Below are 26534 nucleotides of genomic sequence, written 5' to 3'. Positions count from 1 at the left end.
CTGATTTTTTTAGTCCCGTTTGGTTTAACTTTTTTGACTTTTATAAAAAAAAAATTATCATGATTATAGTTTAAATGTGATATTTTATCTTATTGACTTATATAATTAATTTTATTTTTTTGTGCCTTTTTAGCCAAAAATTTAAAATCAAACAAAGCTTAAATCCTATTTCCTCCGCTAATTACAACATATCTGAGGCAACATGTAGCGGTGCCTATGCCCGCACCAAAAAACTTCTCAACCTCTCCTCCGCTGGTGACGGAGAAAATCCACAGTGCAGGTGGTCACATCATAAGACCACAGATTAGGCTCTAAATGTGGGGCCACTTAATGATATCAACGTAATCCACGACATGAATCGTACTTGATCATAAAAAGCACGAAACAACTCATGAATTGGATTAGGAAAATGTTTGGGAACATTAATTAGTGCTTTCACTAATTAGGTGGTAGTGGATTTCGTCATTAATGATGTGATATTTTAGTTTTTGAGTTGTATTTTTTTACTATTTTTTTTTTACTTTTTTAATGCATTAGTGCTATTAGTGGTGATGTTTTTAGTGAGATGAATCATTGTTGATTGGATTATACCATATGTGGTTGAATTTTCATCTTTTTTATTTTTTATTTTTTTATTTTACTAATTCCTGGGATAAATGCCACTAAAAAATAATATTGTCAAAATGATGTTTGTTTGCATAGTAAAATTAGAGTAGATAAGTAATTACTTGGATAAATGCTACTTAAAAAAGAAAAAGAAGATATGGTTAAATCATTTGTGTTTGCACAATGAAATTAGGATAAGTAATCCCTTAGTTAATGGATTGGATTATATAAATGGCTCATTTTATTAATAAATAATTAAGTTAATTAATAATTTTTATTTGTAATTTACCCTGACGTAGTGTTCTGGATAGATCTTGATCCTCTCCATTTTATAATTGTAATAAAAAAAAATTCATTACGTATTTAATAATCACACTCTCAAAAGGGTGTGTACTATATGTAGTTTTGGTTACGACTTTTATGATCTTTGATTATAATTTATTTTGATGTTCGTTATTATTTATTATGATCTTATTTATGATATTATTTTAATTTTAATTTAAGAATTATTTGGCTACAGCATGTGGATTTTTGTACAAAAATATTTTCCACTAAGGAAGCGGAAAATGACTTTAGTTTTCAAAATCCGTAAGCTAATTGTGGATTGCTCATGTTGGAAGGTTGAAAAGTAGAGATAGTTATATTGCCTTCGCTCAAGATATTGAGATTTGATTTGAAAAACTTATTGTAAATGCCAATTAAATATTCAAAAATTAAATTGATAATTATTTTTTTCTGTTACATAAAAAATAAATTTTGTTATAATTTTACGTTGAAATAAACAAAACTTAATTAAAATAATATTTTCACAGTCATTTTTTATAATCGTTAAATAATATAATTGTACGAGTACAGTAATAATCTTCTCGCATAATCTTATTGATCAAGTATGCACTCCTCCAAACGCCGTCGCTTTACCACCTGAAAATACAAACGTGAGCTAGCCGGCAGGTGTATGCCGGAAACCTCTCCGATGCCTAAATCAGTAAATAGACAATAGATACAAAAGTTCTGTGTATTCTAGAGTAAGAATTGGGATACCTGTACATAGGTCCTGCTATGAGCTTTTATAGATTCTGTCTAGCACAATCCTAGTAGGATTCCAACTCTCCTTATAAGAGTCCTCCTAGGAATCACACTCCTAGTGAAGAGTGTCTACCTTGATAACACTCTACTCACTACCAACCACGTGAGATGGTTTGCACAATCCTAGTAGGACTCTCATCTCCTTAGCAGAGTCCTTCTAGGAGTCTCAAGCCCAAGGATAATGCTTATCTTTAAAGCACTCTCATCACTGCAAGCCAAGTGAGATGGCTGAACCCTTTACCTCGGCTGATACTGTAGTCAACAAAGTTGTTTCGGTTCTGTGCTCAGGGTCCGTTTGGCAAGGAGGTTTGGAGCTATTTTAGCCACAAAAGAAAAAATAGGCTATTTTAGTCACAACAAATAAAACATCACATCCAACCTATAATCATTACATTCTTCTCTCACAAAAAAAGTCAAAAAAATCAAAAAATTCAAAAAGCCAAAAAGCCCTTCACAAACCAAGCTTTTTAGCCTAGGCTAAAATAGTCAAAAAAATCAAAAAGCCAAAAAGCCAACCCACTTCCCAAACGAAGGTTCAACATGGGCGAGCCATGATGACCCTGCCACCGGTTGGCATCCTGCCGAGCTACGCCTAGTTCGGCCCATCGCCCTGTTATCATCTCAGTTAGACCAAGGTTTGTCCCCAGATAGATCCTAATTCCAGCAACACATCCAACCGTTTTGGTACCTACCTCGACCCAAAGCCGAAATAAAAAATATCTCATTGGCCCATTGCACGACCCAACTTCCAAAGAAAACTAGTCCTAGCTCGGCCTAATTTGTTCACAAATTATGCTCTCAATTGCCCCCTTAATTTCATCTGCATAGCATGATTGAGATTATTTTCCTCCAGCCGAGCTAAGAATGTCCCACTCTGCTGTGCTAGAAAAGTTGTTCGGTTTCACAGCTCGTTCGGCCCCAATAAGTCTTGTCAGTTGCACAACATTTCATTCCACTAATCTGGCATGATGTCATTCCCAAGATACGTGGCGTGCCCTCATTATCCTCGTTCTCCTGTTACAACCGTTGTGTACCTCCAAAAATTTGAACAGCCCCGCCTTTTTGCCTTCAACATTAATATCTTTCAAGTTCACAATCGCATGAGAAAAATGCCTTTTCTGTGTAACCGGGCTATATGTCCCACCTTTTGTAATGAAAAATTTCGATCTTTTTGCTTGCTTACTGTGTTTCTTTTTCAATGTTTTGCATCATTCCGACTGCATGTTTAGCCGAACTAATTAGCTTGGCCTTACCTGATCCTGCCAACCTACTTTGATCAAGATACGTATCTCGGCTGAAAAATCCAAAAAAAATTTGTTGATCAAACCTGCCAACCTTCTTGAGCCGTGATCCTTATCTCGGCTGAAGCATGAAAAAATTGTTGGTCAAACTTGCCAACCTTCCTAAGCCTAGATCCTTATCTCGGCTAGAGGAAGAAAAAAGTGTTAGTCAAACCTGTCAACCTTCTTGAGCCTAGATCCTTATCTCGACTAAAGAATGAAAAGTGTTGGTCAAACCTGCCAACATTCCTGAGCCTAGATTCTTATCTCGGCTTGAGGAGAAAAAGTGTTGGTCAAACCTGTTAACCTTCCTGAGCTTAGATCCTTATCTCGGCTAGAGGAAGAAAAAAGTATTGGTCAAACCTGCTAACCTTCTTTATTGCCCCCCAGTCGGGCAAAGATTTATAAGAAAGAGTTGGTCAAACATGCCAACCCACTTTGCCCCCAGTTGGGAAAAGATTTTTTAGAAAGAGTTGGTTAAACCTACTAACCCACTTTGCCCCCAGTTAGACAAAGATTTTTTGCGTGGTTGGTCCTTCTTGTCGACTGTGTTAACTTTTGCCGAAGGTGTTTCGTCCGACCTCGCAATTGTGTCGGACTCTGCCTTGGTGCGCATCCCATCTTCCTCTACCAATATGTGTTGGTGCACTCTCTTCATCAGGGCTTCCATACTAAGAGGCAGCGTCATTGTCATTGAATCCCTCAATTTATTGCCAGCCGGCAAACCTCGTTTGTACTGTGCGATAGCTAAGTTTGTGGGCAATCTCCAATCTGATTAAAAGTCTCCCAATACCGATTATTGTAAGACCTCAATGTTTCTTCCTCGCCCATGTCTATGGAGAGAAGCTGGTCAATCTCCACTGGCGTCTTGGTGTTCGTTCTGAATTTGGTCACAAATACCTCCGCTAGTTGCGCCCATGAAGCTATGTTACCTTCTAGCAACCTTTCAAACCATGTTAAACCCAGGTTACCAAGGCTGGAAGGAAACAAGATACACATTAGAGCCTCGTTTCGCTAATACATGGCCATAACCTGCGCTAAAGTGGTTTAAGTGCATGTAGGGGTCTGACTTCCCCTCATAAGTAGTGAATTTGGGCTGGTGGAAGCCTGAGGGTAACGGAGCATTCTCAATTGCCGGAACGAACGGTGAGCTCTGCAACCTTGCTAATACTTTATCTACTGGTTTGTAATCAAGGCTTGGTATTGGCATCCCCACCTCGACACTCCCATGTGTCCTAGGAGCCAATCGTTGTAGAGCTGAAACTCTACGAGGGTCGCGAGCTTGGGTGTCCTCCTTCCATCGGGCCCTCTTCTCTAGCACTATACGCAGGTCTGCCGACCTAGGAAACTTCGTGTGCCTAGATAACGTTTGGTGCGTGTGTGAGGGCCGATAATTGCTTCCCTCAGTATACGACCTCTCAGTCCTCGTTCTCTCAGACCTTGAGTAGCGAGTCTTAAAGGTTCGTGATTGTGTACCACTTATCTTTAGGCTTTTACTTTCCGTCTGAGATGGTGTGACTTGCCTGTCACGATCTTCTGAGTGGCTAGAGTGCGCCCTGCTCTTGCCCACCTCTTCTTCTGCCGCCCATTTTCCTTTATCTGGCGCTGTATTGTCTCCATGTCTACTTCCATCCTCCGAATCAATTCGCCTTGCTCTCTCATGCGATCCTCCAGAACCTGAGGATCTAACTTCCGTTTCTGTCTTTCAAGACTTTGGGAGCGACGAGGACTGGAGCCCCATCTTTCCCGCGTATCCCTCTAGGGGTTCCGTCATTGGGAATCTAACTCTGCCATGGGTGGGATAGAAAGTAAGCCTTCGGGTCTCCCGTCCCCCTACGGGGTTTGCCCATCAATAACAGATTTCGGCAAATCGTCATTGTGCGTCATTGAAATCAGTTGAAGGAAAACTTTATCAAGAGGTTTGTTCTTTGTGATTGTTTTTCCCACAAACGGCGCCAATTGTACGAGCACAGAAATAATCTTCTCGTATAATCTTGTTGATCAAGTTTGTACTCCTCCAAACGTCGTCGCTTTGCCACTTGAAAACACAAACGTGAGCTAGCCGGTGGGTGTGTGCCGAAAACCTCTCCGATGCCTAAGTCAGCAAATGGACAATAGATACAAAAGTTCTGTGTATTCTAGAGTAAGAATTGGGATACCTGTATATAGGTCCTGCTATGAGCTTTTATAGATTCTGCCTGGCACAATCCTAGCAGGACTCAAACTCTCCTTATAAGAGTCCTCTTAGGATTCACACTCCCAGTGAAGAATGTCTATCTTGATAACACTCTACTCACTACCAACCAAGTGAGATAGTTTGAACAATCGTAGTAGGACTCTACTCTCCTTAATAGAGTCCTCCTAGGAGTCTCAAGCCCAAAGATAATGCTTATCCTTAAGACACCCTCATCATTGCAAGCCAAGTGAGATGGCTAAACCCTTTACCTCGGCTGATACTGCGGTCAACAAAGTTACTTCGGCTCTGTGCTCAACATAGGCGAGGCGTGATGACCCTGCCACCGGTTGGCATCCTGCCGAGCTACACCTAATTCGGTCCATCGCCCTGTTATCATCTCGGTTAGACCAAGGTTTGTCCCCAGATAGGTCCCAATTCCAACAACACATCTAACCGTTCTGGTACCTACCTCGGCCTAAAGCCAAAATACAAAATATCTCCTTGGTCCATTGCTCGGCCCAACTTCCAAAGAAAACTCGTCCTAGCTCGACCTAATTTGTTCACAAATTACCCTCTCAAATAGTAATGTTATATTTACATTTTTTTTTTCTTCTTCTCTTCTAATGCTGTGTTTGGTTAGGGAATTTGAGAAAAGATTTGAAAAAAAAGGAGAAAATATATGTAAAATGTGAATAAAATATATTTATATTTCACAAAAATTTACATACCTTTTCTTCCTTTTTTTTTTTTAAATCTCTCAACTAAATACCGTGTAAAAGTATTCCACCTCCTACTGAACTAATAATTAGATAAATTTATATACCAAAAATGTTTTGGAACTCTAATTTGTGAGCTCTAATAACTCTAATGTGTATGTAAGGCCCATTTGATGTGATGTTTCAATAATGTTTAGGAGTTCTAATTTAAGAGTTCTAATAGAATTCTAATGATATGGAGAGTGCGCATGTGATATGGGAGCCACACTCCTCTCTTTATCTCTCTCTACTCTCTCTCTTCCACCTCATTAGAGCTACTATTTTAGAGTTATGTATCACTACTTTGCAACAATGATTCATCCCACTAATTTGGGAACACTAATTAACTACTAATGAGGTGGAAATTCAAAAAAAATAAAATAAAAAAAAAATACAAGAGCAAAACATCCCATCATGTGGGACCCATACCATTTTTGAGCTATTAGTGCTCTTCTTTTTAGTGGCCTCTCTCATTTTTCCACTACTTTGTGATGTTTTAGCCTTATTTTTAAATTTTTTTTTTTGACTTTCCACCTCACTAAAACTCAATTAAAACAACAAAAATGCTTTAGAGCTCTAATATAAGAGCTCTAATAGCTCTAATGGGAAGATGGGACCTACCCTGATGTGATGTTTGTGCCTTGTTTTGTTTTTTTTTTTTTTTTTTTTTTTGCTTTGACACATCACTAGAGCTCAAATTAGAGCTCTAGTTTTAGAGCTCTTTAACATTTCCCTTAAAACAAAGGTTCTTTGGGATGTACTATACAGGTGTATTTTTTGACTTTTTAGTTAAAAAAGAAAAGAAAAAAAAGATGTATATTTAGGATAACTATTTAACTTTTTACAAAAGATGCGTAATAAAATAAAAATGACCATTCTATCATTGTTGGCTGTTTGACTTTTAACTTTTTGACTCTTGAGTAGTTGAATTAAAAGGACAAAATAATAATTTTGCCTTCTAAGTTTCTCTCACAAGTTTTTCTAAATAGTATAGACATTTTAATTTTTTTAACAATATTTTAATTTTTTATCTTTTATGAATTATTCCTAACAAACACTTTTAATTTTAGAATGATATATGATTGTTGTTTATTTATACACCATCCATGGGCATATGGAAATTAATGTCCAGTATAGAGCCCACGATTCCATTTGCGAGTCGTTTTTAAGAGTATTCCCGCATATTTTTAACAAAAACAACCAGCCTGACAAACACCGCCACCACCACCACCACCAAAACAACAACACACACGGTCGCACCACATCTTCCCTCCCCACTCTCACCGCCGCCGCCAATCACCGCCTCTCGCCGCCACCAATGTTGCCCTACAAAACAATCCAAGAAGCGGAGACCGCAATCGGCCGCCCCCTCACCGCCGCAGAAACACTGTGGTTCCATTACTCCGCCACCAAATCCGACTACTTCCTCTACTGCCACAACATTCTTTTCCTCTTCCTCGTCTTCTCTCTTACCCCTCTCTTCTACCACCTCCTCGAGCTCACCTACTCCAAAATCCACAGATTCAAAATCCAACCCAAAATCAAACTCTCCTTCTCCCAATCCCTCAATTGCTACCTCGCCGTAATGCGCATGTTCTTCCTCGTCGTCGGGCCTCTCCAACTCCTCTCCTACCCTTCCATCCAAGTATCTAATTTTTTTCCCAAATCTCATTAAAAAAAAAAAAAAATCAGTAAATTTTTTGTTTTGCTGATTTTGAATTTTGATTTTGTTGTTGATGTTGTAGTTGATTGGGATTAGGACGAATTTGCCTCTACCATCAATGGGTGAAATTGTAGCGCAATTGGTGGTTTACTTTGTAATTGAAGACTATACAAACTACTGGATGCACAGATTTCTGCATTGTAAATGGGGGTTCGAGAAGATTCATAGGGTTCATCACGAGTATACAGCGCCGATCGGGTTTGCGGCGCCGTACGCGCACTGGGCGGAGGTTTTGATCCTCGGGATTCCATCTTTTCTGGGTCCCGCCATTGCCCCGGGTCACATGGTCACGTTCTGGTTGTGGATTGCTTTGAGGCAGATTGAGGCCATTGAGACTCACAGCGGGTACGCATGCCTTTTCTAGATTTGTTTTGATAAGCTGTCATTTTCTTCTTTTCCTTATTTGACCAAATTATGTTTTAACAGTTAACATTTCTTGCATCTACTCACTGTTTTGTTTAATTTATCTTTTTAAACTGTGTGGAAATCGCAGGATCTTGAATAGTGTCTTACTTTTTTACCGACGGAGAGATTGATCTCATAAGGGTCTCCTCCTTTTGCTTTCTTTCTTTCTTTCTTTCCTTCTCTACATACCCACCTTTTTTTCTTCTTCTTTTTTTTTTTTTTATTATTTGATGATCTTTTCATCTGGGTTAGCTTTACTAGTGTTTGTTCATGGTTTAGTGCACGCATTGATCCGGAAAGTTTATTTTTTGATATAGATATGTGCGTTCAGATCTATTATTTAAGTTTATTTGAACTGGTAGAAATTGAATTGGAGCTTGTTGTCCCCTATAACTGGGTAAGAGGTTGAAGAGTATTTGAATTCACAATTTGCTGGTTCTGAAAATTCAAGTGTGTCGCATGCATTACCAGTGGAGCAAGATTGCTTTAGGTTTTACATTTGGTTTGGGGGTGATTATTCATTGTTCCATAAGGTTTTGATCGGTAAAGAGGGATAGGAGCCCACGATTTATGTTGGATGTTGGGAGGGGGGAACAATATGGGGGCTTGGCGATTTGTTTGGAGTATGACCACGTGATATTTCGGGATTATTAAATAATTTCCGTTTGTTGGGTCTTGTGCTTTGCACCCAATTTATTTCATTCTCTTGCTCTAATAGCACAAGTGCTTGGTTATTTGTGCACAAGTAGCACAACCATAATAGTGCCTTGATGATTTTTTATTGAATAATGCTATATGCATCAATTGGTATACTTTTTAGAGGTTTTTAGTATTTGTAATTTGTATAATGAGTGAGATTAGTAATAATGTCATAACATATGTTGTATATTAATTGGTACATGTAGCACCACCGTTTTTTATCTCCCATAGAATACTCTCTCCTTTCGATTGATAAGTTTTAGATAAATCTATGGACGTGTTATGAAGGTCACTTTTACATGGTTGATTCTTTTGTTTTCAGTGGTGGTTCTTCCGTACCATTATTTCGCAATATTAGATCCAAAATTTTAGACCTTGTTGGTGAGGAGTTTCTTCAAGATTAAGTTGTATGAACAGAATGAGAATTGTTATTAAGAAGAGTCACCAAGAGGGATGTAAAATCAGATATATGTGGGTTAGTAATAGGGTTTTGAGGCAAGGTGGTAAACTAGGTTAGATGTGGGAAATTAGAGAGAGAGAGAGAGAGAGAGAGAGAGAGCAAAGTGTACTCTACCTTATGTCACATGCTAGAAAATGCTAGGTGGCAACATTTGCAAAATCATAAAAGACTTAGGTATATATGTGCTCCCTTAGGGAGAAGCATGCCATGTGGCCCAAGGGACCTTCTGATTTTAGAAGGATCTATAGAAGAATTTGGAGAAATTTCTCTCTCACTCTCCTAGACATGCCAGGACAAATGGCCCATGATGAGTTGTGAAATGATGCAGCAAACTCTCCACTCTAGCCACCAAATCACATGACTTCACTAATTCTATATTTGAAATATTGATTAAGGACAGATTAGGAAACTTGGCCAAAGCTGTCAATGAGAGGATTCGTGGTGGGCTTAGGTAAGAATATATAATAGGGTTAGAGTTTTAAAATGTCTAAGATGAGTTTGTCGAAGAAAAAAAACCAAAATTGGTCTGGCTTCAAAAGTAGCAGCTTGCTGTATTTTCAAAATTGAGGGCCTAAACTCTGATTAATTTAGGGTTTTAATGTCTAAATTGATGGCCAATATGTTGCAAAGGGGTTAGGATTGATTAAAGTTTGATTGAACAGGGTATTAGGGGCTAACAAATGCAGTGCTGTGAATAGTAACCTGAGAATAGTACTTGGTAATTTGTGCAAAGAAGGGGAAGAGGTAGAGAAAGAAAGAGACACACCACCCTTTGAAGGGTTAGGCCAATTCACCATAATTAGGAAGTAAAGAAATTTTGACTAACAAAATATTCTAAACCTAGTAAACACTTCATAAAAAGCCCAATAACATGATTTATTTCACAATACAACCCATTGGGCCCATACGACCCATGTGCAACCCTTACAACCTATATCCAACATATTTCAAAATTAACAAAATACCTTTAACTAAAAAAACCTAATATAAATCTACAATAAACACAAATAAAGACTGAAAATTATTTGAATTCTAGTATTTTAGGCTTGCTCACATATCATAGGCCTACACTTAGCTTACGTAAAGAGACATCTTAATATTTGTTTTGACTTTAAAATAAACATAAATAAAGACTGAAAATTATTTGAATTCTAAATTTTTAGGCATGCGCACATATATACTCCATATTCATAGGCTTACACTTACCTTACGTTAAGGGACCTAAGGTGTCTTCCAAATGGCTTATAGGGTACCTTGTAATGTCCCTTATGAATAGTTTTGAATTTTGATGCCAAGTCAACAAGAGCTTTGGGCTTTGTGGTTGTGGTTGTGGTTGTGGTTTGACCCAAAAGGAACCTATAAAGCATGGGTACTCCAAAACTTATGCCGTACAAGTACTGGGTAGGTATTAGGTATGGGTACGTGTACTAGTATGGATGCGCATGTATGGTGTATGCAAAATGATGCTCCACCAGCAGTTTTCATTTGTGTTAATTGATGAATAACTGTTCTGTCACAAGATGATGCTCTCAGTATATCTTGTAGGCGAACAATGTGTGGTTTGACTTTTTGACTAGTGGGAGTAGAGCACAGGTGAATAGAGAAGGAGAAACCGTAGTGAGTAGAATAAAGCTAGTGTGTTAGTTTAAAAATGTGAGCAGTTGTTTTTAATCCTCCTATTATTCTTGAGTCCTTTAATTTAAATTAAACTTTGTTATGACACATACTTGAGTCCTTTAAATTAAACTTTGTTATGATACATGCTCTTATAAATTTGTGAAATACCCTTGTCAGACACTGGACACATGAGTAAGGGTGTGGGATATGTGTCTAAAATGTCTAGTTGGAATGCACCCTAACAAGTATGTATAAATAATTGAGTTTACTATTAACAGACTTCCATTTTATGCATAACATGCTATGTATTAGTTTTTGTAAGTGCCATTTTCTCCTGAAAATTTAGAAGGAGTATTTAAGAAATATAAAATCTAGGTGTGCCCTGTTGTTGGACATGAGAATTAGATGGTTTCAACACTTATAGACACATACCCACACGAGACACCCAGACTGGACTACATGTAACACAACTTTGGTAATAAATTTATAACAAGTTAACGTGAGGTATCGGACAAGTTTATTTTCTTGAATTATCACAGAAATTGGATTAGTTGATACACAATCCAAGAAATTTCTGATTGTGAAGAGGAAGTTTAACTATTGAACCACGTGGAGCATATACTAACTTGTTTGTGGTCACAATGCAGATATGACTTTCCTTGGGCTCCCACAAAATATATCCCATTTTATGGTGGTGCAGAATACCATGATTATCATCATTATGTTGGTGGACAAAGCCAGAGCAACTTTGCTTCAGTGTTCACATACTGTGATTACATCTATGGAACTGACAAGGTCATTATACAATTAGTTTTATTTATATTATCTGAAATTTTTGGTTTGATTCGGGGTTGATTATACAGTATTCTAATATTGTTATCCTTGGATTTATCTCATTAGGGCTATCGGTATCAAAAGAAACTCCTCAACCAGGTAAAAGCTGCAGTCAATTGTCTTTTTACTTGTGTGAGTCTTGTTTGGCATCTTGTCTAAGTTTCCTCTTTATCATTCATGCGAACAAGATGTTGATTGAATTTTCTATAGTTGATTTATTTGTTTCCATTGCCCATGTATCTGAGAGATCAATAAACTTTAGAAGTGATATCCACTTTGGGTTTCCACTTTTCATGCTTCGGCTCATTTTGGTGATGAGATGCTTTATTATTTTTTGTACAACTTACTGTAGTGTTGGTCTTAGCTACTTGTGTGGTGGGTCACATTCTTTGGTTGGAAGGAAGTGGCTCATGCAAATCATGCTTGTTTTGCTCTTTTAAGTTTTAGTGTATCAGTAATATGCCAAGATTGCTGGCATGCATTCTTTGCTTTTAGTTTATTCTAAACATTCTTTGTTGGTGTAATGCAGTTGAAAGAGGGAGTAAAAAGCAGTGGGCTACAAAATGGAGGCTCATACAACATCTCTACTGTAGATCTGAAATCAAACTAGCTTTCGAACTTCAGGACCTTTCACTGAATGTTGCTTGGGCTGGTATGCTCTTAATGGTGACAACTCTTTGGAACCCCATGTTCAAGTTGACTCGTTCGTTGTTCCTTCTGTACTAGTCTGGTGATTAAGAAATTGTTAGCAGTTCATGTGGGGGATTAACTTGGGGTGTTTTAAATTTGTGCTCGTGTAGTTTGAGGTCAGGATTTTAAATACTCTGTGTCTAGATTTAGAACCTGAACTCTTGTTTTTCTGACTGTATGTTCAAATCGAATCATATGATTTAGGCCCAAAGGTTGTGTTTGTGAATTTTGGGATGAGTCGTGATCTGTAACTTGAGTTAAACAATGAAAAGTGTCAAACACTTGATGTGGTTTTTGAACTATTGTCAGTTTCATTCTTTGAATGTTAAACTCTCATTTCGCTTGCAGCCATAGATGGAATGTTGACATTCTATGCAATTATTGTTTGTGTTCTTTTCAAATATGCTTTTGTCTACCGCACCAGAGAAAAACCATTCCGATTCCTATAGGCACGTAGGCTATGTTTTTGACTGCTATATCACTTGACATTTTACGCAGTGAGGTGGTTTTGGCTGTAGCCTAATTCCAATTGATAATATTGTGTATCTTTACATAGTCTTTCAGCCTAGTCCTCCAGGAGTTCAATTTCATGTATTTTGTTGACCACTTTAAAGGCCAGTAGTATTATAACTGCATTTCTTGTGGATCCAATGTATGTGGTACTAATCTTTTGTGGAGCTAAATATAGTTCTAATCTAATCCAGGTTGCAAACGTCAAACCAATTTATTTACCATTTATGGTTCTAATATAGTGATTAAAGTGGTGGCGGATCTTAACCATTGATAAACTTGAATTGTTCTTGTAGATGCAGATTATCAGGTTTTTCATTTCTTAATTGATGGTTACAGAAATATTGGGGAAAGCTTCATGTTGGGTGCAATATCCAACAGGTACATTGCATCGCAGAATACCTGATTTTTAAAAATAATTTGGTGTGGCAATTGGCTAATCTTTCTAGACTGCAATTTACGTTTCCCCATTGATGAGAGAGAGAGTGAGAGTGAGCTAACCTTCTAAAACTTAAAAGCCTATTTGGTGCATTTTATTGAGAGCAGATCCTTTGTTGGGTTTTTCTGCGGGGCTTTCAATGGTGGTGTCAAACCAACGTCGTTTTGGCCCTTTTTTTTTTTTTTTCCCTTCTCCCTCTTTTCTCTCTCAAATGTTTGAGAGACCAAACCCTAACAAATAGAGAGGTGCGGTGAGGCGATAGCAAGAGAAAGAGGCGGGGTGACAGTAAGAGAGATAGAGAGAAGGAAGAGGAGCAGAGAGGGGGGGAGGAGGAGGAGGAGGAGAAACAGAGGGCGCTGGAGATGGCTTCGCCGGCCGAATGGGACACTGTGATCTAGGTGGATCCAGGGTTAGGGTTTTGGAAAAAAAAGAGAGGAGAAGAACTCCGATGGGTGTTATCTCTCTTTCTCTCTGTTTTTTGTTTAGCTGGAGATGGTTGTGTTCTCTCTCTCCTTTTTGTTTTCAATTTTTTTTTCTTCTTGATGGGTGTGGTCTTCTCTCTCAAGTCACCATCGATTGTTAGGGCGCCGGCTATGAGGGTTGTAGTTGTGGGAGGTCACATTGGTGAGGGTCGCCGGAGTGGGGTAGTTTTAGAGAGAGAAAGGAGGAAGAAGAGGGTCACTGGAGTGGGTTTGATTTTTCTTAAAAAGATCAGGGCTCTGTGACCAATGAATTTGTTGAGTTCTCTATATATATAATGATCATGATCTGTAGTATCTTTGCAAATAGATGTGTGGTTTAATTTCATCTTATTTATCTGCTTCATATTGAAAGTGTTGATTTGGAACCTTTTTTGTTAAGAACTTTGAATTTATGGGACTTCTGTGTTTATATTACACAAACGTCAGCACTTTCTTTGGTTCTCTCTTTTTTCCCAAAGACAACGAATCCATCTGGATTTAGGGCCTAGACTTGATCTTCGCGGCAACGTTGATTGCCTCCGTGAAGTTTCTGATGATTGCCATTGGCCTTTGCTTCATTAGCCATGTCAGTCTTCCTCGAAAATGTTGTAGAAAAACGATAGAGAAAAAAAAAATTGCTAAAACGATGTCGTTTTGGTAGCCTTGCAAGGAAATTTGAGAGAGGATTTGGACTCATTTTATTGGCTTTTCTTAGGTAGTGTGGAAAAAAAATAAAAAAAATAAATTGTGAAGTCTAGTCTTATAATGTAACACTTGTGTTGCTAAGGGCTTCTAGCTCAATGGTATTACTCCAATTATCATATGAGGATATAGGGATTCAAATCTCACCAACGACAGGATTAATGTATATGAAGGATTCTTTAGTTTTTATTTAGTTTACGTGTCTCTATCACTTTGCGACTTTCTATTCTTCACATATATATATATATTTTTAATTTCTATTTAAGCCACATGTCTCCACCGCTTTTCAATTTTTCTTTCCCTATAGATATATGTGTATTTTCAATTGTTAAAAAAAGTAATAATAAAATTGTAATACTAATACCAAACCATAATGGTTCATTTTCACTTTGTATGTCAAAAGGGTGGTCGGTCGTGCATATTATTCAGTCTGGACATCACAGAAAAAGTGAAAGATATAGAATGGTAAATGCGGAAAAATAAGCGTGAAGCCCGTCTAGCTCAGTTGGTAGAGCGCAAGGCTCTTAACCTTGTGGTCGTGGGTTCGAGCCCCACGGTGGGCGTTTTTGGTTCTGATTCTCTGTCACCATGCCATATCACTGGTTTTTAATTTTTATCACTATTTATCTGGATATTTATGATTGATTGGCTTAGTTATTTGTGAAATGGCATTTTATGGCATGTGTCACTAGATTTTTATTAGTACCATTTTATCACTATTGACATGCATATTTATGATTGATTTTCTTATTTAATTAAAATTATTGACGAATTAATGAAATCAAATAACATTTTACCATATGAGTGACAAAAACTAGGTGGTATATGGCATCTCTTTTCTATTTTTAGACAAATGATAATTTTATTTCATCACTGCACACGAATCCACATTTATATATTATATAAATTAAAGAGAGTTTTTAATAGGGATGGCAATTTGAAACCGGTCCGACGGGGATCCCCGATCCCGATTTAAGCGGTTTTTCCCCGAAAAATACCCCCGACGAGGAGGGGACGATATTTGAAAATCAATCCCCGATCTGTTTCGGGCCGGGGACGGTGATTAGTGTTCAAGCCCCGTCCCCGGCCCCGTCCCTGAATTATCCCCGAAGTGAAAATACCCTTTTACCCCTCCTATATATATATATAAACCAAACTTATTTTCCCATTTCACTTCCTCTGTGTGTCTCTCTCTCACCGTGGCCCTCATCTCTCTCTCCCTCACTCAATGACTCAAATCTCAGTCTCATCTCTCTCCCTCCCTTTCCTTTCCTTTCCCTCTCTCTCTCCTCATCATCTAGATCAGATCGAAACAGATCTGAACAGATCCGTCGCCGATCCTCCACTACCACCGCCTCCGTCGCCATGGCAACACCGCCTCTTCGCTTCCTCTTCGCAACACCGCCGATCATCTGCTGCAGCTCGACGAACAGATCTGCAGATTTTTTTTTTATTTTTTTAAGTGGATGATGATAGATGATGATAGATCCTCCACCACCACTGCCTCCGTTGCCATTTCAGATTTTTTTTTTTAAGTTGCTGTTGATGATGATGATAGATTCATATATATATATATATATATAAAGATTCATATATACATATATACACCATTTACTGCTTACCATAAATCCCGAATTACCTATTTCAAAACTCTCATTAAACAACTTACCCATCGCATTCGCCGCCTCAAATCAGCTAGACCCACTACCAAAAGAGCCCAATACATCAATTACCACCAACTTCTAGCTCTGATACCAAAAAGGCGGAATGAAGGAAGATGAAATCAAAATAAGATAACTGGATTGCACATAAATAAAACATTTAATTAAAACATTTTTATTCAAATACAGAAAATAACTTACAATTACAATTGTAGCAACTGCAAGGATCTTTAATTGGGTACAACGGGGAAACTTGTAAGGCTCTCAAAACACTCTGGTTTTTCTTACAACAAAAATGGAGAAGAAAATTGAAGAATGCCTGAATGCTTATAATTGATTACAATATAAAGAAATAAAAAGTAAAACAGTAAACATGTGACGTCTGAAAGCAGCTGGCCGAGCATGTGAAAAGTAGATGCTGTCGGTTGCTTTCGGTTGATTGATTGAATAGTTGAGCAGCTTTAAACAAAAGTTGACTGGGTGAATAGTGATAGTGAACAGTAAAAGTGAAACAGTAAAAGTGAACAGTAATTTTTACTATTCATCACTTTTGGTGGAACATGTGAATAAAGGAATCAATATAAATACAAATTGGCAGCTTTTCTCAAAAGAGTATTGATTGAAGCTAATTTGTATCTATATAGAATCCAATGTGGATTAAATAAATGGATCCTGAGCATCCTGAAACTCGGGTCCTGAATATTGATTAGTTGATTCTTCAGAGGAATGGATCTGGGTTGAACCGTCTGAACTGTCTGAATCGGTGGATTGAGCTTTAGCTTGATTCAACAGTTGATGGGCTAACTGGATCATGTCTTCTTTGGATGATTGGGCTTTTCCTTTGCCTTTGAGCTGAACAGGAGGTGGAATGGGCTTTGATTTGACTTTGGATTTTGATTTGGGCTTTGGTTGAACTGGCTGAGCAGCAATGGCTTTGGGCTTTGATTTGGATGATTTGGGCTTGGAGCCACTAGATGAGGGGCTTCCAAGATTGACTGGAGGAAGACTGGGCTGACTTCCTTGAGTAAATGCAGCAGTTGGGTTCTGCTGGGCTTGAGCATGAGCAGGAGTTGGAGCACATTGATCAGGTGGAAATTCTTCTTGAACAATCTCAAGAATTCTGGGAACATTGAACTTAACCCACCATTTAACTGTGTGTTGGCGGATGATGATATTATCATCAATCCCATAATGCCATTTGAATATCCATGGAATCTTGTATTTGGCAATGAATATGAGTAATAAGGGAAATTGCTTCTGGTGAGTAGAAAATGGGTACACAGAGTTGAAATAATGAATTATATGTTTGAGATCATCAGGAAGGATAGCTGAAATGGCGCCATAGTGAGACCACCATCTCAGAAACCAAGTTGGTAACTCAGATTTGAATTTTTGATCAAATGAGATGAACCAGGAATGACTAAAAGTTTCATTTTGGTACAAGAAAATCTTGAACCAAGCATCAACGTAATCATGATAATTATATGGAATAGAATGGCCAGGTAGATCACGAAGCTGATTAGGATTACCCCATTCAGCCATGGAAACAATGTTGTGAATATAAAGTGAATGGTATAGGACCTTATAGGCATAGGTGCTGTCCTGAATTGGCTTGATTAAGATGGAATGATGGTTGATTAAAATATCCTTGTAATAGGCTAGGGTTTTTTCTGGATGGGAAAGAGTGAAATGGCATCCAGAGCCAAAATGGAATTTAGCAATGTCATTGATGGTTTGATTTCTTGGGTGACTGGGTTCTTTATAGAACAGGTTGGTAACATGTGAATTGGTATATTCAGACCGAGATGCTTTAATAGGGTTAACTGGGAATGGAGTAACTGAAACCGATTGGCTAGATACAAAAGGATCAGAGACCAATGTAGATGAATAATCAGGACGTTGAATAGTACCAAGGGTTTGGTAACGGTTAATGAGATCAAGTGAATAAGAGGGGGTAACTGACTCCAAAGGAGGAGGGACAAAGAGTTGATTTGGTTTAGTGGAAGAGGAGGCCAAAGCCTTGGAAGGAGGCCTTGGACGAGACATCTGTGAAATAATAAATAGTAATTAGCAACCAGAAAGAAGATCTAGATAATCTTGATGACGATGTAAACAATTGTAGTTGTGAGCAAGTAAATTGCGGCGAGCTAGAAGTTGGTGGTAATTGATGTATTGGGCTCTTTTGGTAGTGGGTCTAGCTGATTTGAGGCGGCGAATGCGATGGGTAAGTTGTTTAATGAGAGTTTTGAAATAGGTAATTCGGGATTTATGGTAAGCAGTAAATGGTGCAGTCATCCCTTACCCCCCTGTAAAAATTCCCGGGTAAGAAAATCAGGGAGGGAATTTTGACAACCAGGTATATAGGTAATATCAAAATCAAAAATACTTAAAATAGCTTGCCAACGGGCAAAAATCTGTTTACTAGCAAGATTTTCAACATCTTTTTCTAAAATAAATTTAGCAGATTTGCAGTCAACGCGAAGTAAGAATTTTTGATTTAAAATATCGTCTTGAAATTTTTGAATACATAAAACAGTAGATAAAATTTCTTTTTTAATAGTACTATAATTGAATTGTGCTTTATTCCAGACACCAGAATGATAACGAACAATTTGTTCAGATGAGTGAGGAGTAAGTTGCTGAAGAAGAATGCCACCATAACCAATATCAGAGGCATCAGTTTGAATAATTTTGAATGAATTTTCAGTGGGAATACCAAGACAAGGAAGGGACTTAACATATTGTTTGACCTGTTTAACAATAGCAGTATGAACAGAAGACCAAGGAGGAGGATTATCCTTTAACCTATCAAAGAGAGGTTGACAAGTTTTCCTAAGGTCTTTATAAAATTCAGCAATATAATTGAGGGATCCTAAGAACCGTTGTAATTGAGTTTTATCAAGAATTTCATCAGGAAATTTGGATGCAAATTCAATAGAGCGACTAATAGGTAGAATAGTATTATGATGAATATTATAACCTAAAAAGCGAACTTTAGTTTGAAATAATTTAATTTTAGGAGCAGAAATAACAAGACCATGACTTTTAATTGTGTAAAAGAATGCAGTTAAATGTTTCCAATGTTCACTAATGGATTTTGAAAAAATTAAGATGTCATCAATGTAAACAATGGAAAAATGACTAAATGGGTTAAATATGTCATTCATGATATGTTGAAATTCACTAGGAGCATTTTTTAAACCAAATGGCATTACATTCCATTCATATTGGCCAAAGGGTGTGTTGAATGCAGTTTTATATCGATCCTTAGGATGAATTTGGATTTGCCAAAAACCACTTTTTAAATCGAATTTACTAAAAATAACAGCTTGACTAAGTCGTTTAATTAAATCTTTTTTATTAGGAATAGGATATCTAATCCATTCAAGAACAACATTTAATGGTTTGTAATTGATAACTAGCCGAGGGACACCGCGTTCTAATTCAGCATTCTTATTAACATAAAAAGCAGGACAGGACCAAGGTGATTTACTTGGGCTAATGATGCGATTTCTTAATAATTCATTAATTTCTTTTTTGCATAGTTCAAGTAATTCATGATTCATTTGAATAGGTCGAGATTTAGTAGGAATTTGTGATTCATGAAAATTTTTAATATATGGTAGGGTAACAACATGTTTTTTCCTATGCCAGAAAGCAGTAGGTAAAGTAGAACAAACAGTTGATTCAAGTTTTAATTGAAAATCATGGATTTGAGAAATAAGAATTGGATCAGTCAATTGTTGGTCAATACGTTTATGATTTATTTCGTCTTTAAGAAATTTTAAATGTCGAGTCAGGCGACTGATTTGGTGAGAAATGGAACAGTCTTTTAATTGGTTTAAGTGTAATAGTTCAGGAGGAGATAAAAATTTGAACGTGACAGGTTGTCCTAAAACATGTGTAGTTATTCCTGTACTAGATGTAGTAAAGGGATACAATAAATAAATAAATGGGGAACCCAAAATAATTTTATCAGTCATATTAGTGACTAAAACAAAAGAGGTTTTAAAACATACATTATCCTGGCAAACATGTACCTTTGGTAATTTATATTTGATATGCATTTTGGTACCATTAGCAGAAGTTAATTTTTCTTGACATTTTTCATAATATGTAGTAGGAAGTAATCCTTCTTGGATACAATTTAAATCAGCACCAGTATCAATTAAGGCAATTAATTCTAATTCAAAATCATTTACAATTATTTTGATTTTAGAATACCATTTTTGAATGTAAAGTTTGTTGATTAGACTTAATCGTTTTTCTTCAGGATTATTGGATTGAGATTGGTGTGATTGATTATCAAATATTAAATTTTCCTGATTATGATCAGAATCATGTTCAGATTCATGTGGGGACTCATGTTCATTGGTTTGGAAATTGCCTAAACTTTTATCAAGTTTTAAAGTAATAATTTCATCTTCTAATTTTTTATCTTTATGTTGTAATTCTTTGATTGTTTGTTTAATCTGATTAATTTCTTGTTGTAAATCTTGTAATGTGACTTCTTTTTGTTTATTTTTAAATCTTTCTAAAGTTTTGGATAGACTAATTATAGGTTTATCAAATTTAGGTTTGGAATCTGAATGGATTAATAGGGATTTTAATTTATCAGTATAATTCTGTTTTAACTTGGGATCATCTAACTTACTAATTAGATCGATTAGAGCAGATTCTTCTTGAGTATTTTTGGTAAGGACAGTAATTTGTTTAACTAGTTTACAACAAACATCGTTACAACCTATTTTAATATCATTATCAGAATCATCACTGGGTGATGGGGAATCAGAGGAAGTAGTAGGATGATCAGAAGAGGAACTACTAAGGGAGTGATTTAATTGAAAGATTTCATATAATTGATTTTTGGAGTTATCATCAATTTGAAGTTGATTTACTTTATCTTTTAATTTTTGTTTGTCTTTACACTTATTTGAATAATGTCCTTTTTGACCACAATTATAACAGGTAACATCTTTTGTTGATTTAGATTTTGGATGAGATTTGGATTTGTAATATGTTTTTTTAGGTTTGGTATAAAATTTATCATTGGATTTGGAAGGTGAATAATTCTTCTTATATTTATATTTATTGGAATGTTTGTATGAGGATTTATGTTTGGAGTATTTGTGTGATTTCCTTCGAGAGGGTGCAACGGGAGGTAAACCGTATTGTTCACAGAAATTGCCTAATTCATACTTAGCTTTATGTTTATCTTTATTAGCTTTTTGAGTAAGTTTGAGGTCAATACACATTTTTAAACCTTCTTTTTGAATAGTACTAATTATATCACCATACGTGAGATTATCATATTCAATAACACCAACATCTCTAATTCTATGGGCAAATAAGCTAGGTAATCCATTAATAAATTTTTCTTTCCAAAATGATTTAGTACAGTCTTCTCTTAACATGACTCGAGAGGTAAATACATCTTTATACCATCTAAAATCACTTAAGGTTGGACAGTTGAGATTACTTAATTGATCATGGATGCGAGAATAAATAGTTGTAGGTGTTCCAATAAAATGGCGAACTATTGTATATATTAATTGATTAATGCCATCAGGGTGGCAACATCCTATAGATTCATCAAAAATAGGGAGACCATTGTCATCAGTTTGATTGGCATAAATAACAGAGTCACGCTCTGTTTCAGTGAGATATTTTTCCCACCAAGATTTGAGCATACCAGTAAAACCAGAGGTAAGTAAGGAAACAATTTCAGGTTGAGAGTATTGAGGATAATTATTGAGATAACTATTGGCGACCATAGATAGATGATTTAATTTTTGAAGGATTTGATCTTCACTGAGACCATCAATATTCCATTCGTATAATCTTTTAGCAGAAACAGAAAATTGATTACTAATATTAGTGTCTTCAAATTGGAGGTCGACAGGAGTTGGTTTAGAATACCAGTTTTTGGTAGTTTGAGGATTAAATTTGGGATAATGAATTTTATTAAGAGTAGAAGATTGAAATTGTTGAGCTAATTGATTTATTTCATTATCAGTAGTGTCAGGTTCAGATTGATCAGATACAGTATTAGTAATGGGTTGTTGGTTCAAAACAGTAAGACCTTTATCTTTAGATGTAGAAGTATCATTAGGAGTTAATTTAGTAAATAACTGTTCAATAGCTTTGACAGTAGATTGATCATTAGTAACTAGGCTAGTTCGTTTAGAACGATGGCTAGGCAGATTAAGTAATGGTTGATCTAGAGATTTAGTTGATTTGGCAGATTGGTCATCTAAATTAGTTTCTAATTTATCTAATTGTTTACCAATTGTTTTTAGACATTGATTAGTATAATTATTTTGTTCAATAACTTTTTTGATTTCAGGATCAGTACCAGGTAACTTAAAAGGAGAGGCTGGAACTTCAGAACCTTGGTGATCAATAATTATATTTTCTAATGGAGGATGATTAGAACTAACAGAAGTATTTGGAGAAGTTTTCCATTTATGTTTTGTGATTGTATTAACCTTTTTGTAATATTGATCCATATAATCAAAGAAAGATAATTCAAAACCATATTGAACCATAAAATTATACCATTCTCTAGTTATTCTGGATTGTTGAACAGAATTATATTTAGCACTATAAGCATGTCGTTTAGTTTTATTTTCTTTGGATCGGAATTCAATAAGTAATTTATTTAAATCAGGAGTAAAATCTTTTTTGATTGTCATTAGTTGAGGATTAACATGTGGTATAAATTCGTCGAAGTTAGTTTGAGTTGGGGAATTATTTGAAGCTATTTCTTCTTCAGGGAAATGTGAGGTAGTAGTATAAACAGGTTTACTGATTTGAGAAGTTGTGGAATTATCAATTCCTTTTAATTTATTTTTAGAAGTTGGATTAGTTGGACCAAGATGGATTTGACTATTTTTTCTAAATAGCGGAGTGTTAAATATTTCATCGTCAGTGGATATTTCTGAAGGGACACTAGATGTACTATGTCGAGAAGATTGACTTCGATTGAATTTAATGTTAACGGATCCATCATTGTTTTGCTGGATATGTTGAATGTCTTGGATTGAAGATTGTTGTTGATTATGTTTGTAATTTTCATTGACAGTAACCCATTGATCAGGTAAATTAATATCTTAATACATACCCTATTTCTAACTGTTTAGCTACTTCTGATCAATCGTTTTCCTTGTTTGTTTAATTAATCCTGTTTTCCGTTCATCTTAATCACCCACAAGATCAGTCTGTTTTACCCATCTAGTTTAAGTCACCCACTTCTTCCCAGTCTTGTGTAAGTCCTTCGGTTTAGGCAGAGTCAGACTTTGGGGTTTAAAGATAGGGTATGTATGTATACTAGGTCTGTGATAAAATTGACAAGAATAGGGTATGTATTAAGATATCTGTAACCCACTTCGACGAATTCATACATATATATGAATCTGTTGTATTGTATATATATATATGTATATATGAATCTATTCCATACACAGGTTTTTTAATTTTTGAGTATATATATTCATATACAACAGATTTAAGAATATATATATAGATATATAGATTTAAGAATATATATTCATATATAACAGATTTTTGAGTATATATATTCATATTCAATACAATAGATTCATATTTATATATATATAGATTTTTGAGTATATATATGTTTATGTATACAACAGATTCATTGAATATTTTTTGAACAGGTCGGGGATTTTCGGGGTCGGGGAAACCCGAACCTTGATCAGGGGCGGGGGTGGGGGGCCGATAGGGTCCCCGTCGGGGATCGGGGGCGGGGGCGGGGAATTTCTCACTATCGGGGATCGGGGACGGGGAGGGTGGTCTCCAGCCCCGCCCCGTTGTCATTCCTAGTTTTTAATCGAAAACTTTTTAAAAGTTTCTAACTCTCATTCTAAAATTTTTAATTTTTTAATTTTAAATAATTAAAAAAATCTTTTATTGACTAGCCTCATTTAAGTCACACAAAAAAAGAAGAAAAAAATTATTATTCCTTAATTTATGATTTTCAAGTGGAAAGTATACTAATTTATTTCAAAGTTTAAATTTGAGGGCTACTAAATATGAAAAGTAATCTATTAATTTACATTTAAAATTGACACATAATTTAAAATTATTTTAAGTTAATTATCTCTCCAAATATTTATCATTTAAAATATATAAAATATAACACTTAAAATCTCAAATTTCATTAAAAAAAAAATGTGGTGCAAGGGATGAAATTTTTTAAAATCCTGACATAGTTAGAGATACCATATCTTATATTCATTAAGTGGGTGTTTAGGAAGTTGTTATTTTAGTTTTTGATTATTTTTGGAGGAATTTTTTTTTGTGTTTGGGAAGATAGTTGGATTTTTTTGTAGTTAGATAGATGTGATGTTTGTGAGAGAAAAAATGAAATGATTATGAGTTTGATGTGATATTTTGTCTGAATTTATTTATTTTTGGTTTTTTAACCTATTTTGTCTTTTAGCAAAAAAAAAAAAAAAAAAAAAACTCTTCCCAAACCCCGCCAAGTTTATTTGATATAAAGAAAAAAAATTTATTGTATGAAATTAAACCTACTTTGCCTCCGTTTGGAAAGTGGGTTGGCTTTTTGCTTTTTGATTTTTTTGGCTTTTTTAGCCTGGGCTAAAAAGCTTGGTTTGGGAATGGCTTTTTGGCTTTTTGACTTTTTTTGTGAGAGAAGAGTGTAATGATTATGGATTGAATGTGACATTTTGTTTGTTGTGACTAAAATAGCTTATTTTGTCTTTTATGACTAAATTAGTCCCAAACCTCCTTGCCAAACGAAGCTTTTATATAGGATTGACTAATCTATCTATATTTATACTATATATTAAGTAAAGGGTTTTTTTTTTATTAGTTCCAAAGCATTAATTTAAATTTATTAATTTTTAAAAAAATTGTGAACCTTAAGAAAATAACACGGAAATATTAGTTTATCCAATCATATCTATGGTTTGAAATTTAAAAATCTTAAAATAGAAAATAAAAAAAATAATAAAAAAGCCATATCTAACTCATATCTAATTTGAAAATTAAAAATATTTGAAAGAAAATTTTATCTATAATTTTAGTCTTATGTAATTTCAAATTTAAAAAATATTTACGTCAAAAATTTATATTTTTACTTTTGAAAACTAAACAATACATGTGTTGTTTAAAAAATCAAGAATTTTTTAGTGATGAAATATTTATAGGACCTTTATTAATTAAAATAAAAATTTCGCATGACACATGGAAACATAAATTAAAAAAATACATGCGTAATGCAAATTTTTATGTCACGTCAAAAAGTACATGTGTCATGTTTAAAAACACATGTATTTTTAACGGTATATTTTAACTATATCTAAGCCTTATATATATATATATATATATATATATATATTTAAATAAAAAATCTAGGATAGGATATATATGGTATAAAATTATTGGTTTATATAATTGTTTTTTTAAAACATAAATTAAAAAACGACCGTGCTAGGGAGCTCGAAAACGAGCTCCCCCGAATCCCCCTAATCTTGATTTTTTTTTTCCAGAAGCAGAGAAGGAGAAGAGAAGGGAGGAGGAGGAGGAGGAGGAGTGGACTGGAGGGGGCCATAATAGTGGGAGGAGGCGGAGGCGGGGCCGAAGGCGACGGCGGAGCTGCTACGACGATTGGAGCTGGGCGACGGCGGCGACGGGCTGGGCGATCGGCGGCGACGTGCTGGGCGACGATCTCTTCTCTCTTTCCCTCTTCTTCTCTCTTTCTCTCCCTCTCCCTCCGAGCTGTTGCAGAGTCGAACATGGAAGAAGAAAAAAGAAAAAAAAAAAAAAAAATCCCCAAAACGACGTCGTTTTGGGGATTAGGGGGATTAGGGAGGCCAAATTCGAGCTCTCAAACATTATTCATTAAAAAATACACGTGTCATGTTTAAAAATATATGTGTTTTTAATTGTATATTTTATCCATATCTAAACCTTCTATATATATTTAAATAAAAGAATTTGCATAAGATATACAAGGTATAAAACTATTGGTTTATATAATTATTTTTTTTTCTAATTTAAGAATTTGTAAATGGAGAATAATAATAAAAAAAAATTAACCATATATAAATTGCATCTAATTTGAGATTTAATAAAAGAGTACAAATAAAAATTATTTATTTGTAATTAAAAAATATTGAAATAGAAAATATGAATGAAATTTTTAGCTATATATAATTGGACAAATTTTAATATAAAATAAAACAAAATTGAAAAAATTATAGGAAGACGTGTATTTTTATTTTATCATAAATATAATTTTTGTAAATTATTGTATTTTTTCTATTTTTATCAACTAGATTATGATATCTATTTTTATTTCTTATTAAGAATTTGAAATATACAATTAATGATATAACAACTGTAATATATATATATATATATATATACTCGAATGAAATGGT

General features: G+C 35.3%; 1 protein-coding gene and 1 non-coding gene across 3 annotated transcripts; both read left to right on the top strand.

Annotated features, from left to right (window-relative positions):
- Positions 1–7002: 7002 nt before the first annotated feature.
- On the top strand, positions 7003–12633 carry LOC114262038 (methylsterol monooxygenase 1-1). Of its 2 annotated transcripts, none has more exons than XM_028202368.2 (5): positions 7003–7548; positions 7649–7971; positions 11455–11602; positions 11708–11740; positions 12171–12633. In XM_028202368.2, exons 1-5 carry the CDS (start codon positions 7018–7020, stop codon positions 12249–12251), a joined length of 1116 nt encoding a protein of 371 aa, XP_028058169.2. In that variant the 5' UTR covers positions 7003–7017; the 3' UTR covers positions 12252–12633. The 2 variants fall into 2 exon arrangements, with proteins under 2 accessions (XP_028058169.2, XP_028058168.2); XM_028202367.2 differs by having other exon boundaries at positions 11708–11773.
- Positions 12634–14933: 2300 nt separating this feature from the next.
- TRNAK-CUU (transfer RNA lysine (anticodon CUU)) lies at positions 14934–15006 on the top strand. The gene has a single exon. It is a non-coding gene; the product is annotated as a tRNA-Lys (tRNA).
- The last annotated feature ends 11528 nt before the right edge of the window (positions 15007–26534 follow it).

Source organism: Camellia sinensis, chromosome 13 (genome assembly GCF_055761805.1).
Source record: "Camellia sinensis isolate YWXY chromosome 13, ASM5576180v1, whole genome shotgun sequence".
NCBI classification, from domain to species: Eukaryota; Viridiplantae; Streptophyta; class Magnoliopsida; order Ericales; family Theaceae; genus Camellia; species Camellia sinensis.
Note: the sequence above shows the minus strand (reverse complement) of the source record. Positions and strands in the feature narration are given on the sequence as shown.